At 36.4% G+C, this 19,451-nt stretch overlaps 1 protein-coding gene across 3 annotated transcripts in view; it reads right to left on the bottom strand.

Annotated features, from left to right (window-relative positions):
- Positions 1-1,159: 1,159 nt before the first annotated feature.
- LOC121430553 (neurocalcin homolog) overlaps positions 1,160-19,451 on the bottom strand; it is a 53,582-nt gene continuing 35,290 nt past the window's right edge. For all 3 annotated transcript variants that reach the window (XM_041627864.1, XM_041627863.1, XM_041627865.1), the window contains exons 3-4: positions 11,859-12,127; positions 1,160-10,299 (exon numbers count right to left, since the gene is read on the bottom strand). In XM_041627864.1, coding sequence (XP_041483798.1) covers positions 10,093-10,299; positions 11,859-12,127 — 476 coding nt within the window. In that variant the 3' untranslated portion in view covers positions 1,160-10,092. The remainder of the gene's footprint in view (positions 10,300-11,858; positions 12,128-19,451) is intronic.

Here is a 19,451-nt window from a genome sequence, read left to right as displayed (position 1 = left end):
AGTTATCATTAACGAAACCATGCGAATTGAGAGAGTATAAATTGGGAATTAATTACAGGTCAATTTACTAGTCTTAATAATCGGTCATCAAAAACTTGCAATCGCTGAAGTTCATCTTTGTGGTATAGCGCCATCTTTTGTTAATTACATTCATGGGGGAGCCCTTCTCTTGTAATATCATATTTATTTTGAATGACATCATCATCAGCACCGCCTTCTAACAATCATCATCCCCATAACCACCACCACCATCATCATCATCAACCTCATCAACATCAATTTTTTAGTGTTCTTTTATTGTAGGCCTATTTCTTTTTATCTATTCGGAAATGAAAATAAATTAACCAACAACTCATTATGAAGTGAACTCATTTTTTGTCGTGTTTCATTCATAGAGATGTCGATTTTCATTCATTAATCATTGCCACCATTCAATGATCTCAACCACCACCACCACCATAACCATAATCATTACCAACATCATTCATCACTACAATCACCCCACTGCCACATTTCATCATCATTATCGGATGATGTTTGAAGGTCTGCACGTGACGGTGGTACGGACAATCACGGCAGTGGTTTATAGTACACCAGGGGCCCGTTGCATAAAACTTTTTACCCGAGAAAACTCTGGTGAAAACTAAGGTTAGTCTGATTTCCGCCATTGACTTTAGCACAGGGCAAAAACTCCGGTAAAAACCACCCGAGTTTTCTCAGGTAAAAAGTTTTATGCAACGGGCCCCAGGTGTCATTTAGAATTAAGTGTTGTAAGAAGGGAGTGTAAACCAGTCTTCCTTCTAAGTTTACCATCATCATCATCATCCTCCTCCTCATAATCATCACCATAACCATCCTCATCATCATCATCACCATCATCATCACCACTGTCCATCATCATTAACATTTCATTATCATTATCACCATCATCATCATCATAACCATCACCATCATCACCACCACCACGACCATCCCCGCCATAATCATCACCATAAACATCCCCACCATCATTATCACCATCACCACCACTATCATCATAACCTTTATAACTGTTATCATCACCACTATCATCAACATCATCAATAAAATTAAAAAAAACTACACTTCATAATGCTTAAACAACCCTATGCAAACACAAAGGAACAATAGCAAACACATATCCATTATGAATATTCATATTTTTTTAATTTGTATTCATATTCAATTAACATAAATAGTTCTCATGACATGAAAGAGGGAAAGATGAACCACTCACAAAGAAAAGAGAGAAGTAGATTACAGATGAGAACACAATTAATCTTAATATTCTTCAAATTTTATACAAGACAGGCAATATACAATATACAAAAGAAAGAGAAGAAAACCATATCAACACCCGCCCCCTTCCCCCAAAATATGAGCACACCCAGCAAAATTCACTGTTGCTATTAACGACCTTCTACATGTAAACATGATGCACCAGACCTCAGAGCATGTACCCGCACAAGGCCGTTGCCCGCAATGCATAAAGCTCAAAGGTAGAAATATATATATATATTTATATTTAATTAGTGAAAAGACAATCTTTATATAAGCAGATACATGTACTAGAAGAGCATTACTTTTAGCATTAATGTATGATACACCAGGCATAAACACTAGAAGAGCCAATAAAATTTTGGACTTGAATTTAAATGAAAAAAAAAGGAAACCTAAATTTGATGAGAAAAATACCAAATCATATGACCAGGAAGGTCATATAACTTGAAAGTACAACTAAATACCACTTATACCATGATTTAGGTTTGCAGAGAACTATGCATCAACACCATTCTAAATAAGTTTGTAAAAACAGGTGTTTTTTTTTAGGCCGATGATTACGTTTGCCCACATCAAAATTATTTTCTGCTTAGCCGTATCTTATAAACCTTGCTTTCGGTTTTAAAACATGCCCTAAATGTGCATTGTTGACTTATATAGGGTTAAAATGACTTTGGTGTTTTCTAGAGTGAATTATCTTGGCTCTCATTGCAGATCTGGCCAAGCGGAAGATGAGGACAAATGTATGTAACACTCGACCTCCTGGACCCTTCCCAAATACATATACCTATTCTTAAATGTTGATTGGGGTGCCAAGTCTCGCTAGAATGTGCCCCACCTTGCACAAAATTGATAAACTATGTTGCACAGTTTTTTTCCTCAAACAGGCTGGCTAGGGACACCAGTCATTCTCCTATTTAAGTACTGCTGATCTTCTACCAATTACTTGTAAATATTGTGATCCTATATCATTTTGATTCAATGATACACACACAAAAAAAAATGATTTTAACAGTTATCATTAAAATACTAAGCTATACGTACAACTGATGTAATTGTAGCTGGTAAATTTCTCATCAAAATTGAAAGTTGGTTTCCGTTTTTTTTTTTTTTTTCAAATTGCAAGTACAAGATTACACTACTCCCAATTGCTTTAGATACAAGCTAAGATTAAATGCATTTTTCTAATCTTTTATAAGAAAGGTCTGCTATGACTACTTTACTTGACTCATTGGTTCTCAATATAATCTATATAACACTATTATCCCCTTTTCATGACAGACCTTGGCAATAAGACTAAATGGTAAATGGCAACTAAACCAAGTGGTTAATGGCAACTAGACCAATTGGTAAATAACAATTAGACCAAGTGGTAATTGGCAACTACACCAATTGGTAAATAACAAGTAGACCAAGTGGTAATTGGCAACTACACCAATTGGTAAATAACAAGTAGACCAAGTGGTAATTGGCAACTAGACCAATTGGTAAATAACAATTAGACCAAGTGGTAATTGGCAACTACACCAATTGGTAAATAACAAGTAGACCAAGTGGTAATTGGCAACTACACCAACTGGTAAATAACAATTAGACCAAGTGGTAATTGGCAACTAGACCAATTGGTAAATAACAAGTAGACCAAGTGGTAATTGGCAACTACACCAATTGGTTAATAACAATTAGACCAAGTGGTAATTGGCAACTAGACCAATTGGTAAATGGCGAATACATGTATATAGACCCAAGTGGTAAGTGCTAATAAGACCAAGTAATAAATTGAAACTAGACCACTGGTAAAAAGCAATTAGACCAACTGGTAGATGTAAATAGAAGTTAGAACAACTGGTAATAAGCAATTAGACCAACTGGTTATCAGCATTTAGACCAACTGGTGATTAGCAATAAGTCTAACTGGTAACTAGCAATTAGACCAACTGGTGAATAGCAATTAGTCCAACTGGTAATATCAATTAGACCAACTGGTATTTAGAAATTAGACCAACTGGTAAATAGCGATTAAACCAACTGGTATTTAGAAATTAGACCAACTGGTGATTAGCAATTAGACCAATTGGTAAATAGCAATTAGTCCAACTGGTATTTTAAAAATTAGACCAACTGGTAATTAGCAATTACACCAACTGGTACCATTGATAGTATACAATGCATGATAAGACCAAGCAGTGGTACATCCCATTCACCAGTAACTACAGATATAACATATTACATTTTTTGTGCTTTAATTTCACTGTAGATTAATGAGCAGAGGTTTAATACAACTACCAACATTCTTTCAATCAATGGGTGATTTCAAGTTTGGTGTTAGTGTTGGTGTCAAAAGCTCAATGTAGACTGCATTCCCAAATTCCAACACTGGATTGAACTTTATTTGACACCATAACGATTCAAAACACGTATCTCAACACCCAGTGAGGCCCAGCACTGGATTCAAGTTCATTCAAATTTTGTTGCAGTGTTGGTGTAACAATCAACTCATCATAAACACTTTTAAGCCCAACACAAAACATGAAATCTCCCATTGGGTCATTCCAAGAAAAAAAAAGATGCCAGGCCAGCAGACAACTTTAATCATTCGTTCAAGTTTAAACTCATCCTTACAAAATACGCCTCAGCAATACTTTCATGATTTTTTCCCCAGTTAATGTACAGTTCTCATTCAGTATTAAGCAACAATACAAAACAAAAGCGAGAACATCTAATAGTTATCTGATGAATCTCAACTATGGAAAGCCATAATTCATCCAATCAATCGCAACTATGGAAAGCCAGCAAAGTCAACATATAAAATGCATGTTTATTTTTTTTTAAATCTTGATATGAATGTATATCCATAAACTCATTAATATCTTGACAATTTGGTGTGATCTCCTTTGTATACAAAGGACATTTTGCAAATTTCTTGTAGAGAAATTTATGACACTGATGTTTTTCCATAGAGTTATTATAGATTGGATCAATCGTAACTCTTTGTAAGACGGGGCCCAGCAACGTCAACATCTAAAATGCATGTTTGCGAAAACTATATTCTAGATATGATGTACATGTATATTCATACATTCATCATTCTCTTTAAGATTCAGTGCGATTCTTTTTTCTTTACCAAGGAAATTGAGCAAATTTCCTGTAGAAAAAGTGACAGCATAGATGGATTTCCATACAGTTGCGATTGATAGGATCAATTGTAACTCTTTGTAAGACAGGGCCCTGTGCTCCCTTTTCACAAGAAAGTGTACTTGAAGGTAAACATTTAATTGTAAATTAAAAAAGATCTCATGGCTTTAATCAGCAAGTGATGCCAATCAATATAATCATATTTTAATAATTGGAGTATGTTAACATCAGCATTTAAATGGCAAAGGAAACCACATTAATGCATGAGTTACTATGTTGAATACAATATAAAATAGCATTTAAAATCATAAGGTTAAATACATGTATCTACCATAATGTAAATCAATCTCCCTTCAGCCCCATTTAAAAGTATGAAAAGAATTCTGGATTTTTTTTTAATAACTGACAGGTCAAGAAAAAATTGGAAATTACAAGCCAAACTTGGCACTTAAGAAAACACTGAACAACGTTAAAGCTGTAGAAAGATATCCCCAAGACGGATATAAACTTACTTGAGAAAGATCAAACAGAATCCATTTAAAAAATATTCATCACAAAAAAAACCCAACATGTATTAAAAAAAATCCTATGCATGCTCCATACCTTTTTCTCTTGCCAAACCAATGTCAAGTGACAATTGTAATATTCTCCGTAATTTATTTAGCAAAAGTCAATGCTTTCTTCTAATGACAGCTCGAATTGCTTAAATGTTTCTATATAATTTGACAATTAATAAGATAGCTATTGAAAAAAATATACACACAAGATATTTACATTGTACAAATTTTCATCTTGCTCTGTTCATGTTTGTGCAATTGTAAGATAAAAACTTCTCTTATATATTTGAAGGGTCAAACGAATAATACAAAAAGTATATCATTGAAAGGGAATGGCAATATTGGTCAATCTTACCCTACAAAAGCAAGAATGTAGCTTTAATAGTCTACCTTTTCCAACAAGAAGATTGGTCTATTGCAATTTTTCAAACAAAATGCTTTTTTCTTCATATCACTGCAGTTCAAGACCTCAATCTAATGTATCTTTAACCATTTTGGGGCACTCATATTTTTCATAGATAATGTTATTTAAAAAAAAAATGAATTTAAAAAATGCGAGAGAAGAAAAATGCAGCATAAATGCCTGAAGTGGAGACTAGACAATACATCCCTCGAGAACAAACAGCAGGGACCTCATTACACAAAACTTAGCAATTGATTGCGGGTGTGATATTTACGATTGATTATATACACAATAATCAATGCAATCACTCGTAAAAATCAGTCACATGACCAGTTGTTATGCTTTATGCAAAAAGGCCCCAAATATTCCAGTACGTCTCCCAGTATATTTTGGGGGAGAAATACCGACAAAATTGCACATTTCTCTAGATTTCACACAAAGATATAAAATAGAAATTCCAACAAGACACAAAATCATAACATAGTAATATCTAGCCTGAGCGATGCACTTGGCCCGTTGATATTAAAAATCTATCTAAAGATGTTAAAAAATGGGAGGGGGGCTCTTGATTTGATGCAAAGAAGGAAATTGACAGCATTAATTGCTATACATGTATACAATGCATGGATGAGTAAAATTAACACTTTTTATTACACCCAACAAATACTCACTTTGACCCATATTCTAAAAAGAGGGTTCAACTGGACCATGGCACAATAACCCTGGTTTATGCAGATTTATCATATTCATTCCATCAAGAATTTACTCAATCTAGCACCCTTTGCAAAAAGCGCACATTTAATTTTGGATTTTTCTTCGTGTGCGAGATAGAATAAGCATAATTTTGTACACGAAACTGCCGAGTCGATTGCTTTGTACCATGGTACAACTGAAACCTCTTTTGATAATATGGGCCTTTAAGTTCAAACCACAGTTGTGCACAAGTGAATTTTTGTTGGTTGTCAATAGGGCCTAGTTTGTTAATATAGACGTCTTGACATGCAAGCATTTCTATCTTCTTTGCTATTGTTCCGAGTGCAGTTATTACTACTTTGTTTCGCATCATAAAAGTTTACATGAAAAAGGAAACATATTATGTTTAAACGACCATTAATGGCATCAACCTTGAATGCTTGGAATGTGTCAATGGCGGATCATATATTGTAAGTTACATTTGTGTACGGTTATCTTCTCAAATGCACAGTTTGGATTATCAAAGAGTATATTAGGGACAGTAGCCATTCAACTTGAACACTGCCACTGAGACTATTTATTTTTGAAGGATGGAAATGACCTAGTATAAACGAACCTTGTAAATGACCTAATATATGGGGATAATTTTACCAGCAGTTTACTGAAAGGTACACAATTTATTTACGTCCGAGTGTATAATCAACAATACCAGAATTTTGTATGAAATAGATAGAACTGATGATCCATAAAGGCAACAAAAAATTAAGGTTTTGTCAGACTGTTCTCACTGTGCCCAGCGCAGCAGCAGGCAAGACAAGAAGACCATTCCTGCTGAAAAACATTGCAGCGGTACAATTATCACAAAATCCTACATACTTTGATGAATAACATGCCACTTGGCTTTCATAGAAATCTTGGGCCATTGCTTTGCTGTCTGACCACCTGTGTGCCGTTTCATAAAGCTATTCGTAAGTTAAGAGTGACTTTAAGAACGACTGGTGATCCTTTCTTTCGCGCTAAGCCATCGCCAATGAATATACCACTTACTATAAGAAAGGATCAACAGTTGCTCTTAAAGTCGCTCTTAACTTACAAACAGCTTTATGAAACACCCACCAGTATTGTAATTAAGATTGAATTACCGGCAGGCTTGGTGATGTTTCTGAATCTTGGGCAAAGTTTACCAACTGGCTTTGAAAACCTTACTGGGGTGGGTGGGAGGGGGTTATTATACCTCCTTTGTGCATAATGGGACGGTAAATTGCCAACTCGTCTACTTCCAACTCGTCCACTCACCACATGGTCTACTTTCATTTAGTCTAATGCCATTCCGTCCATCAACATTTTGTCTATTACCATTTGGTCCCATCATCACTTCGTCTAATCACCATTTTTTCTCATAACCAGTTGGTCTAATAATCATTTTTTCATTCAATTTGCACTATTAAAGCCTAGTCCAATAAGACCAAATGGTATACAGACTACATGGCTATTGGACCAACTGGTTATTAGACGAAATGGTGAGTGGAAGAATTGGCAATTGGACCATGTGGATGTTGGACCAACAGATGGTAGACCAAATGATAGTAGATGAGTTGGTAATTGGACGAATCGTCATTAGCAGACTTGAAAATAAACCTATGGGGCATAGTCTCCCACGCAACTTTCAAAATGACATACTAATCTTTGAATATTCATCTGGCTCTTGTTGGTGGGTGAGAAATAAAGCTTTGACAAAAGCTGAACATGGAATGATTTGTGAAATGTGTGGATAACTGTTTAAAGTAGCCATTTGAAAAATAAATTCCTTGTGTAGATCTACTCGAAAGGCACACCCTTTGCCGTCAAAGGGTTTTTCGATCCATCACTGCGTTCACTTGAACATACAAACATATTAACAAGACCAGGTCAAACATGCCATGGAAGTTTGCAATAAAAATTGATTTGGTCGACTTGTGAATACCTACAGAAAATGGAGATGGGTTATCTATGAATTTGGTCGCTTTCTAAAACACTGCTTTTTTATATCACTTGAGCTTCAAAAGTTATGTTGCATTACCATGATGAATTAAAAAAAACTCAAAAGGACAGAGATGAAAAAAAAATTAAAAACCAGAGTAAGTCACTTTTCAGGAAGAAAGTAGATGCAGGTGTTTAACAGCATGTACTAGAGGCTAGTCTCATATAAGGCTGGCTATTTTCTTGTCAGGTCCATGCATTAAAAAAACAAAAATGTGTTTTATTAGATGGAAAATAAAATTATCTACATGAAGATGATGAAATGTAATGACAATGATGGTAGTGATGACGATGATGATGAAGATAGTGAAGATGAAGAGGATGATGATGATGATAGGCTTTATCAAGATATAACCTATTCCAAGGTCTGCTATCATTATTACAGTGGCTTCAGCTCAAGTTGCTATTCCTAACAGAGAATCCAGTGATCTCACCCGGGTTGGGTGCAGCACAATGTGGGTAAAATTCTTGCAGAAGGAAAACTTGTCATTGCGATGATTCCAACTTACGACCCCTCTGATTGAAAGACAAGGGTCTGAACCACTAGACCATGACAACCTCACCACGACGATGACAACGATGATGATGACGATGATGATGATGATGGTAATGATAGTGGGGATGATAACTATTTCTATGACGATGACAATGAAAGTGATAATTGACTGACACAAGCTGATTGCTTGGAATATCTCTCAAAATGTTAAACAATGAAGAAAAAAACAAACCCCATAAAGTTTCACTTTACAACATTCTATTATTAGAGATGGTAATGCACATTTAGAAAAAGTATTCATTATAGAATGTAAGCTGACACCTTTTTTTTTATACAAGCTATATTTACATCTGTGCTGCCTTATCTATTACAGTATGTGGCAAAACTCCAGGTAAAAAAGACAAACACAACAAACCATTCACTGGTTCTCATTAGTCATAATATCAATAAAAAGTTTGAATAATCAGCCACTATTTAGAAATTTTCAAAACCTAGACTGCAAGGATTAAAAACATACATTTGGAAAAATAAAACCCCACAAAGATCTCTAAATACAAGTAGGTACTTAAAAAAACTTCCAATTGGAAATTCTGAGTTTATGATACAAAAAGTGACATATCGCTACTTATTTTAGTTGAAACCTCTCTAATAGACATGATTTGATAATTGTTTTATAGTTTGTAATTTGAAGACACCATTCTACCATATTGATAAATACATATGATGACAGAATATCTACTGTTTAGGCATATATTTTATACTTGATCTTAATTTGTAATTAGGATAGGAGGGATCTCAATACAATGATACAGTGTATACATATCAAAGGGTGTACATTACTTGCTTTCGAACCACTAATTAACTTTAGTAGTAACATGTGTTTTTCAATTAGATTTTGCAGTTGGTAAAGACCACATTGGGTTGAGAATTACCAGGCAATATTTTGTGAAAATTCTGTGACCTGTTCAATATAGAGGGGTATCATAACAGTAACCTTGCCATTATGGTAATTACCATGGCAACAGGATGCATCAGCCAATCAAAAATCAGGGTTGTTATGGAAGTTATCAGACTGGCAAAGTTCCCCTGTGAAACGTACCCCTGATCACTTGATTTCTTACGAGTAGAGCAGACATTCTCAGATGATATTACTTGATGGAATATTACGATAAAAAGGCTTTCACAACTTGATGAGAAGGAATCGTATGAAAGAAAATGGCCTTCCTCTCTCAACTCTATCTTCCCCACATAACCACCAATCTGTTAGTTCAAACCATCCTGTTCCCTACATGTTAACCCTCCAACTGGCTAATACACCATATCTTAAATCATGAGTTAGTCAACAGAGGGCTCCCTTCACAGTCAAACCAAACATTCCATTCCCAATTCTTTCTCGCAGAATTCGTACCTCATTTTTTTAAATTTTAATATCTTCTCCTCTCAGCTACCATACTTTGTTTATTTACAGAAGGGGGGATAGGGGCACGGCCTCACTTTGTGACCGCGCTCCCGCTTGGGTCACATTGGAGCAGCCGTACTATTGAGGGGTCCTGTTTCGCGCCCTTGATGAATTCACCCAGGGAGAGTTTGCCGTCTAGGTTTTCGTCCATCTGTCGGAAGATCTTGTCCGTTCTCTTCTCCGGCGTCGACTCGTCCTCTGGCATCTTCATCACTGTGCCGACCATCTTGTAAATTGCCTGGATGTTAGAAGTGTTTAAAAGGATACAAGACGTAGAAATAGGAGCAGAGAGAGAGAGACCAAGGGGGGGGGGATAGAAAAACAAGAGTGATAAATTAAACCATCCATTCTATTTCCATTTCATAACCACAATGTCAAAAAATCATGAACATTTTGCAATTTATGTGTTTAAAAATACCTGCACAAAAACTGCGCCCATGTTGTGGCGTCACGCCTTTACGTTATTCCTGAGATACGAGTTGACAAATCAGATTAATTGTTATCTTCCGCGCATCAAGGGTTCATTATTCAGGTAAATGGGATTTTTTGTAGGTTTTCAATTTTCATTCATGGCTAAAGTCATTTGTACGTTTTGGAAAAAAAAGTCAACAAACAAGCCTATAAGAAACCTTACTGGAGCATGATTAATGAAACACACCAATTCCATGAACATGCAAGCCATGTCAATATCTATAAACAAAATTTGTGCATATCTACTACATGTTGTATAGTTCACTGAGCACTGTATCATATGGTATTAATAGCCTGATTGTAGCAGTAACCTAGGCAATTAACTTTAACATCTTCATTTTCTTCTCTTAATTTTTTTTCCTTCTTAATCTCCAAGTTCCTCTCCATTTTTTATCCTTCTCTTTCTTCTTTTTTTCTTTCATCTTGTTTGTCTTCTTGGTTGAACCCCAAATAGGTTCCAGGCAATGCCAGTGTTTTTCACAAAGCCTTGGGTTAGAAAATAATATCCATCCACTATGCAAAATTTTGTACCATCTAAATTAAGGAAACCAAAACCCAAGAAGAGAAGCAATCTTATTGGAAAGAGAAAAATGAGAGGAACATTCTTTTTTAATTTTCATCAAAATCGGTTATAGAATAAGCAAGTTATGGACTTTAAAAAAGTCTTGTATTTTCTATGGGGATCCTCAAATTTGCAAACGCTTAAAAATGGCTTATTTTGTGGACAACACTTGATTTGTTTTGTACACAAATTTTCAGATTTTTCTCATTATCTTTCAAATAGCATCTTGCCTCCTTCTGAGCACGATATATGTCATGGGAAAATATAATTCACATCACATATATCAAGGTCAGGCTGAGATAATGTAAAATATGTGAAATAAAGGGGAAAGTCTGAACATTCCCCTCCTTCCCGACTCTAATTTGAACTTACTCTCGGTAAATATTGTAGTCCCACATGTAGACTTCAATGGTGTTGCCATGAAAATCAAATCATGAGTTCAAATTCAAAGCAGAGTGGGGGAAAAGGTGAATATTCTTCATTTTTCTGATAGTTTTCAACTAAATCAAACTAATTTCCAGGAATTATGGAAAATAAATGGCCATTTCATGGATTTAAAGATGTAAAATGTGAAATTTTAGCAATTTTTTTTTCTTTTTTTAGGAGCGTGATTTTTGCTCTACTTATCTTTTTTTAGGAGCGCGGTAGGAGCGCCCGCGCAATTGCGCTCCTCAAAAATAAAGGTCTGTGATATGTACAAAACAAGCTCTGAGTATTACTATATCATCATTATGATCATATATCATTACCACTTTAATTCTTACCCTAACAATTTCTAGCATTTCCTGTCTTGATATATATCCGTTGCCGTCTAAGTCATACATACTGAAGGCCCATTTGAGTTTCTCTTCCAGCTTCCCTCGTGACGTCACACTCAGGGCACATATGAACTCGCGGAAGTCGATCGTTCCGTCGTTGTTTGAGTCGAATGTGCGGAATACGTGCTCGGCGAACTTCGAGGCATCGCCGTAGGGGAAAAAGTTGCCGTAAATCTTCTTGAATTCCTCAACGCTTAGGGTTCCACTGGGACAATCTGATGACCAAAAACAATTCAAAGATCAGGAATTGTTATTTATCTTGTTTCATTCATGATCATACATGCCCAAACTAACATTCTCAAATCCAAATTAAATCATGCCACCAAAAAAACATTTTTTTTTTGCAAGAACTTGACTTAAATAATTGACAACAAAAATAATTTTGCAACATCCACTCAGTCTGCACTTGTGTACTGTGACAGAAAAAACAATAATAGTGACAATTACACACTAAAAGCAAAAGTAATCATAAAAAAAGCATAACCAGTATATCTCGTTATTTTAATTTTTTAATCCTATGAGAGAGAGAGAGAGAGAGAAAAGCAGGAGAGAGAGAGAGAAAACAAAAGAGAATGAGGGAAAGAGATGCATGTACATGTAGTTATTAGATGATGGAGAGATAGTGTCCAAATCTACATCAGGTTCCATGAGCCTAATTACAACAGGAAGGCTTTAGTTTTAAAGGACAAGTCCACCCCAACAAAAACTTGATTTGAATAAAAAGAGAAAAATTCAACAAGCACAGGTTACATATATGAATAATTGTAAAAGAATTTTAAAAGCAATTACATTTATCTATTAGTTATTTCCCTTTAAGGATAGCCAAGAATTGTAAAGAACATTCCAGGATGTCTTTTTATTATGCAGGCCTTGCCTATTTAAAGGCCAAGGAGTTTTATTGTTGAATAAGGAAAAGCCAAACAATAGAATTGTATTGGTAGTGGAAATGAATAGGCTTAGGTATTTTGTTTACACTGTTGATTTCAATGAGGTCATTCAAGAGTGTTCTGGATTTTGACTGCTCCTGAAAGGAGAAAGTTCTTTTGGAAGACAATTCTAGAAGCTTGTAGATTAGTCGAAATTTGAGAATGATCTAGAACACTTGTAATTAGTATAAAAGCTGCAGATTTTTCAAGATGATCATCACACCACATCATATTAGATCACTTGATCATCACATCATATGAGAGCAGGAGATCACATCACATCATATGAGATCACTTCACCAGATCAGATCAGAGCAGTTTATGCATCAATGAACTGTTTGCAGTTATTTTGAGAAATTATCAGTTCTCATCGAGATCATCAACATCATCAACCTGTTCAATGAACACGCTTCAACCCATGGATTGCTGAAATTGACTGTTAATCATCATCAACATCGTCTTCACGGACATTTCAACTCGTTGCAGTGACTCTTATTATTCATCGGACTTCAACATCAGTTTCATCATCGCCATCATTGTGAATTTTCGCCAGTCAACTGGGATTTTATCATTTGGATTATTACTTGGATATAATATCATCACTTCGGGATTTTACATCGGACACTTCAAGAGATTTATGTAAGATCATTATTTGTTTTATTTATGTATAATTATTTCCTGTAATAAAAAAAGAGGAAATTAAACTTTATACATCAATTTCTGATTGTTATTTGTTGCAGTATCGTAACAAATAATTTTGGGGGCTTGTCCGGGAAACGAAAACCAAATTTGTACAAGCCAAGGCAATTTGAAACAAAAACCAAATTTGTATAAGCCAATTTGAAATTAAAACCAGTTTTTCAGGAAACGAAAGCCAATTTGAGACGAAAGTCAATTTGAAACAAAAGCCAATTTGAATTGAAAACATTTTGGAAATTTTTGGAAAGTTCTAGAATATACTGTACTGTGTTATTACTTGCTTGTATTTGTGTATATTCACTATGGCTACATTTGATGTTGAAGAATTTCTTGCAATGACAGAATTGTCATATGATCATTTGAAGTCACTGAAGAAAGATGATTTGATAACAGTTTGTGATCATTTGGGTGTATCTCTAGCCCCAGGTTTAAAGAAGGCAGAGATAATTGACTTGTTAGCTAGTCACATGAAGCTTACAGAGGAATCTGAAACTTCTATCAATATTTCAGATGATGCTCAGATCCAACTAGCAAATATTGAATTGGAAAAGGAGAAAATCAACCTTGAAAAGGAGAAAATAAACATTGAAAAGGAAAGAATCAGAGAAAACATTGAAATGGAGAAAATGAGATTGGAGTACCAGTTAAAGTTGAAAGAAATGGAGTTAGCTCATGCAAATACTAATACTAACTCTGTTAAAGATAAATCTCCCCAAGGCTTTGATGTGGCGAAAAATATTCGCCTTGTGCCAAAATTTGATGAAGAGGGAGTTGATACATATTTTGTGTCATTTGAAAAAGTGGCCAAGAGACTGAATTGGCCCGAGGAATACTGGACTCTTCTCCTCCAAAGTGTTTTTGTTGGAAAGGCTGCAAAAGTCTATTCTTCGCTCTCTGAAACGCAATCATGTGACTATGCTACAGTGAAAGAAACAATTCTCAATGCATATGAGTTGGTACCAGAAGCGTACAGACATAAATTTAGGAACATGCAAAGACAAACAGGCCAGACGTATGTTGAATTTGCTAGGGAACAAGAAATGATGTTCGATAAGTGGTACAGATCACTGAAAGTTGACAAAGATTTTGTTCACCTTAGGGAAGTTGTCCTCCTAGAAGAATTCAAAAAGAGTCTTCCTTTTGGCATTAAATCTCACTTAGATGACCATAGAGTTACTGAAGTCAGTAAAGCAGCCATAGTAGCTGATGAATTTGAGGTCACACATAAGGGTAGTGGAGATAGGCCTCCTTTCAAGAATTATTGGAAAAAGAAAGGTAAAGGGTCATTTGAATCCCACAATAAACCTAGTGAGGGAAAATATGCAAGCAAGGGCAAAGACACTTACAAGAATCAGGCTAGTGGGGGCACAGAATCAACCAAAAGGTCTGAGAGTCGTAGTTCCAAAATTTGTACTCATTGTCATAAATCGGGACATTTGAAAGAATCATGTTGGAAATTGGTTGGAATGCCAACCAAAACTAAGAAAGACATGGGTTTTGTCAAGCAAACAAGTGTTCCCTCGATGGAGTTTGTTCCATCAGAGCCCAATCAAGATGTTGAGAGTGTTTCTCTGGTATTTGCTGATAAAGTCAAACAGGTTGATGAAACTTTTAGAAGTTTTTTTGCATGATGGTGAAGTATCCCCTTGTTCGACTGGTGCTGCTGGTAGGTCAGTGGTGATCCTTAGGGATACAGGGGCTGCACAGTCCCTGATGGTGCCAGGTGATTCGGCTCTTCCTCCGGAGAGTTCAGAGAATGCCAACGTCTTAGTTCAAGGTATTGGCCCAAATTTCATGTCGGTTCCTTTGCATAAGGTCGACTTAAAGTGTGACCTAGTTAGTGGTCCTGTGACTGTTGGTGTCGTTCCAGAATTACCCATGAAAGGTGTTGATTTCTTGTTAGGTAACGACTTGGCTGGAGATAAAGTTGTTGCATCTCCAGTGGTTTTGGAAAAGCCCGTTGAGGTAGCTGAAACTGAATTGTTGCAGGAAGATTTTCCAGGGATTTCCCCGGATTGTGTTGTTACTAGGTCTCAGACTCGTAGAGCTGAAAAGGATGATGCGGAATCTGCTGATGTAGAGGAGAGTACTGATGTCTGGTTAGCTGAAACCTTTTTCAAGGATTTGAATGGGGATAGTGTTGAAGGCTCTGTTGCTAACAATGATAGTTTGTTTAGTAAATCCTCCCTAGTACAGGCACAACAGGCAGACCCAGAATTAAAAAGCTTGTCACAGAAAGCATGTTCTGAGGCTGAGGCTGATAAGGTTCCTGAGTGCTTTTATGTCAAAGATGACATTTTGATGAGGAAATGGAGACCTCCCCGGAGACCAGCTGATGAAGATTGGTGTATAATTCACCAGGTTGTAGTTCCTCCTTGTTACCGCACAGATATTCTGAAAATGGCTCATGAGTTACCTATGGCAGGTCATGTCGGTATTCGGAAGACAGAAGATAGAATTATGAGGCATTTCTATTGGCCTAAGATGCACAAAGATGTTGTGCATTTCTGTAAGACATGTCACACATGTCAGATTATTGGTAAGGCACAGCCTTCTATCAAGCCTGCTCCATTGATACCCATTCCTGCATTTGATGAACCTTTTACTAGGGTTCTTGTTGATTGTGTCGGACCCTTACCCAGAACGAGGTCGGGTCACAGATTTCTCCTGACGATTATGGACTTGTCTACACGGTTTCCAGAGGCGATACCTTTGAGGAGTATCACTGCAAAGACAGTGGTGCAGGCGTTAGTGCAGTTTTTCACTAGGTACGGTCTGCCGAAGGAAATTCAATCTGATCAAGGGTCAAATTTCATGTCAGGAATATTTCAGCAAGTTATGAAGGAGTTGGGAATAAAGCAGATCAAGTCCTCTGCTTATCACCCACAGTCCCAAGGAGCGTTAGAACGCTATCATCAGACTTTGAAGACCATGATTAGGGCTTATTGTGAAGACTATCCCGATGACTGGGATAAAGGGATCTCATTCCTACTGTTTGCAACCAGGGATTCCCCGAATGAGTCCACAGGTTTCAGTCCATTTGAATTGGTCTATGGTCATGAGGTTAGGGGTCCTCTAAAGCTTATCAAAGAGAGGTTTATGGTTCAGGATGATGATGTAAACCTTCTAGACTATGTGTCAAAGTTTAGAGAAAGGCTCTCAAAAGCTTGTGATGTGGCTAAGGAACACTTGAAAGAGTCGCAGGGAAAAATGAAAGCTCAAGCTGACAAAAATGCAAAAGAGCGAAGTTTCAAGCCTGGAGACAAAGTATTAGTGTTGTTGCCTTTGCAAGGTGAGCCCTTGAAAGCTAGGTTTAGTGGTCCCTACATAGTCAAAAAGAAATTGAATGATGTCAACTATGTGATCAGTACCCCTGATCGAAGAAAGTCTCAAAGAGTTTGTCATGTAAACATGTTAAAAGAATACTTTGAGCGAGAGGCTAGTCAGCCAATAGGTACAACACAGGTCAAAGAAGAAGAAAAACATGTAGATGTACATGAAGAAGAATGCTATGGAAAGACAGATAATGAATTGTCTTATACAGATGTATCTAAGAACGAACCATGTGGTGTAAAGTTGTCTAACTCAGAGATGTTAGGAAATATGGATGAGGCATTAAAACACCTGCCTGAAGATCAGAGAAATGATATATCTGGCCTGTTAAGAGAATATGAGAATGTATGTAAAGACAAACCAGGTCGTACACCTTTAACTGTACATGATGTAGACGTAGGTGATGTAAGACCTATCAAACAGAATCCTTATAGGCTCAATCCAAGCAAGTTGGAAATGGTGAATAAGGAAATACAGTTTATGTTAGATAATGACATAATCGAACCGAGTCAGAGTAGTTGGAGTTCTCCCATTGTAATGGTTCCAAAGCCAGACGGCTCTCAGAGATTTTGCATTGATTACCGAAAGGTAAATGCAGTAACTAAGACTGACTCGTATCCAATTCCTAGGTTAGAAGATTGTATTGATAGGGTTGGAAATTCTGCCTATATCACAAAGATAGACTTGCTTAAAGGATATTGGCAAGTGCCACTGACTGACCGAGCCAAAGAGATATCAGCCTTTGTTACACCTGAAGGCTTATTTCAATGCAAAGTCATGCCTTTTGGAATGAAAAATGCACCAGCAACCTTCCAAAGGTTGACAAATCAAGTGATTGCCGGACTTGACAATTGTGTCGTATACATAGACGACATCCTAGTATACAGTGATACTTGGAATGATCATCTGAATCATTTGCGAGCACTGTTTGACAGGCTGGACAAAGCCAATCTAGTAGTGAATCTGATGAAGAGTGAATTTGCCAAGGCAAAAGTCACATATCTTGGTCATGTGGTTGGTCAAGGGCAAGTGCTACCAAGAGAAGCCAAGATACAAGCTATCTTAGACTTCCCAATTCCCACAACTAAGAAAGAATTGCTCAGATTCTTAGGTATGAGTGGCTTCTACAGGAAATTTGAGTACAGTGGTTAGTCCTCTGACAAACCTGCTGAAGGCAAAAGTGAAGTATGTTTGGTCTGACGAATGTCAAAGATCGTTTGAGAAATTAAAGGCCATTTTGGTGAATGAGCCTGTTTTGGCAGCTCCAAACTTCACAAAGCCGTTCAAAGTAGCTATTGATGCATGTGATGTTGGAGTAGGAGCAGTATTGCTCCAAGAAGATGAAGAAGGCATCGAAAAACCAGTGTGCTACTTCTTCTCTAAGAAACTCAATCGGTTTCAAAAGAAATACTCAACTATTGAAAAAGAGGCCCTGAGTCTCGTACTAGCCCTTCAGCAGTTTGAGGTGTATCTAACCAATGGAGAGATTACAGTCTATACAGACCACAATCCTCTTGTGTTTTTGGAGAAATTCAAAACAAAGAATCAAAGACTGTACAGATGGAGCCTAATGCTCCAACCATTCCCTTTGAAAATTGTACACATAAAGGGAAAGAATAATGTAATTGCTGATGCTCTATCAAGAGTATAAAAAGTGAAATTATTCATGATTTTGACCAAGTGTGTCATTTGAAGAAAACATCTTTGATGTTCATTTATTTTAACATGTTCGTTAAGTACTATATCTTTGTACACGATAACTGTAAATGATTTATCAAGATGACTTTGAACAGTTAAAAGAAAAAAATAATCATAAAGAAACCTTTACTACGGTAAAGCTTTCTTTTCCCCGGTGGGGGAGGTGTTACATATATGAATAATTGTAAAAGAATTTTAAAAGCAATTACATTTATCTATTAGTTATTTCCCTTTAAGGATAGCCAAGAATTGTAAAGAACATTCCAGGATGTCTTTTTATTATGCAGGCCTTGCCTATTTAAAGGCCAAGGAGTTTTATTGTTGAATAAGGAAAAGCCAAACAATAGAATTGTATTGGTAGTGGAAATGAATAGGCTTAGGTATTTTGTTTACACTGTTGATTTCAATGAGGTCATTCAAGAGTGTTCTGGATTTTGACTGCTCCTGAAAGGAGAAAGTTCTTTTGGAAGACAATTCTAGAAGCTTGTAGATTAGTCGAAATTTGAGAATGATCTAGAACACTTGTAATTAGTATAAAAGCTGCAGATTTTTCAAGATGATCATCACACCACATCATATTAGATCACACCATCACATCATATGAGAGCAGGAGATCACATCACATCATATGAGATCACTTCACCAGATCAGATCAGAGCAGTTTATGCATCAATGAACTGTTTGCAGTTATTTTGAGAAATTATCAGTTCTCATCGAGATCATCAACATCATCAACCTGTTCAATGAACACGCTTCAACCCATGGATTGCTGAAATTGACTGTTAATCATCATCAACATCGTCTTCACGGACATTTCAACTCGTTGCAGTGACTCTTATTATTCATCGGACTTCAACATCAGTTTCATCATCGCCATCATTGT

This window comes from Lytechinus variegatus, chromosome 17, assembly GCF_018143015.1.
Source record: "Lytechinus variegatus isolate NC3 chromosome 17, Lvar_3.0, whole genome shotgun sequence".
NCBI classification, from domain to species: domain Eukaryota; kingdom Metazoa; phylum Echinodermata; class Echinoidea; order Temnopleuroida; family Toxopneustidae; genus Lytechinus; species Lytechinus variegatus.
The sequence above is the reverse complement of the archived record's forward strand: the minus strand, read 5'-3'. Positions and strand labels throughout refer to the sequence as shown.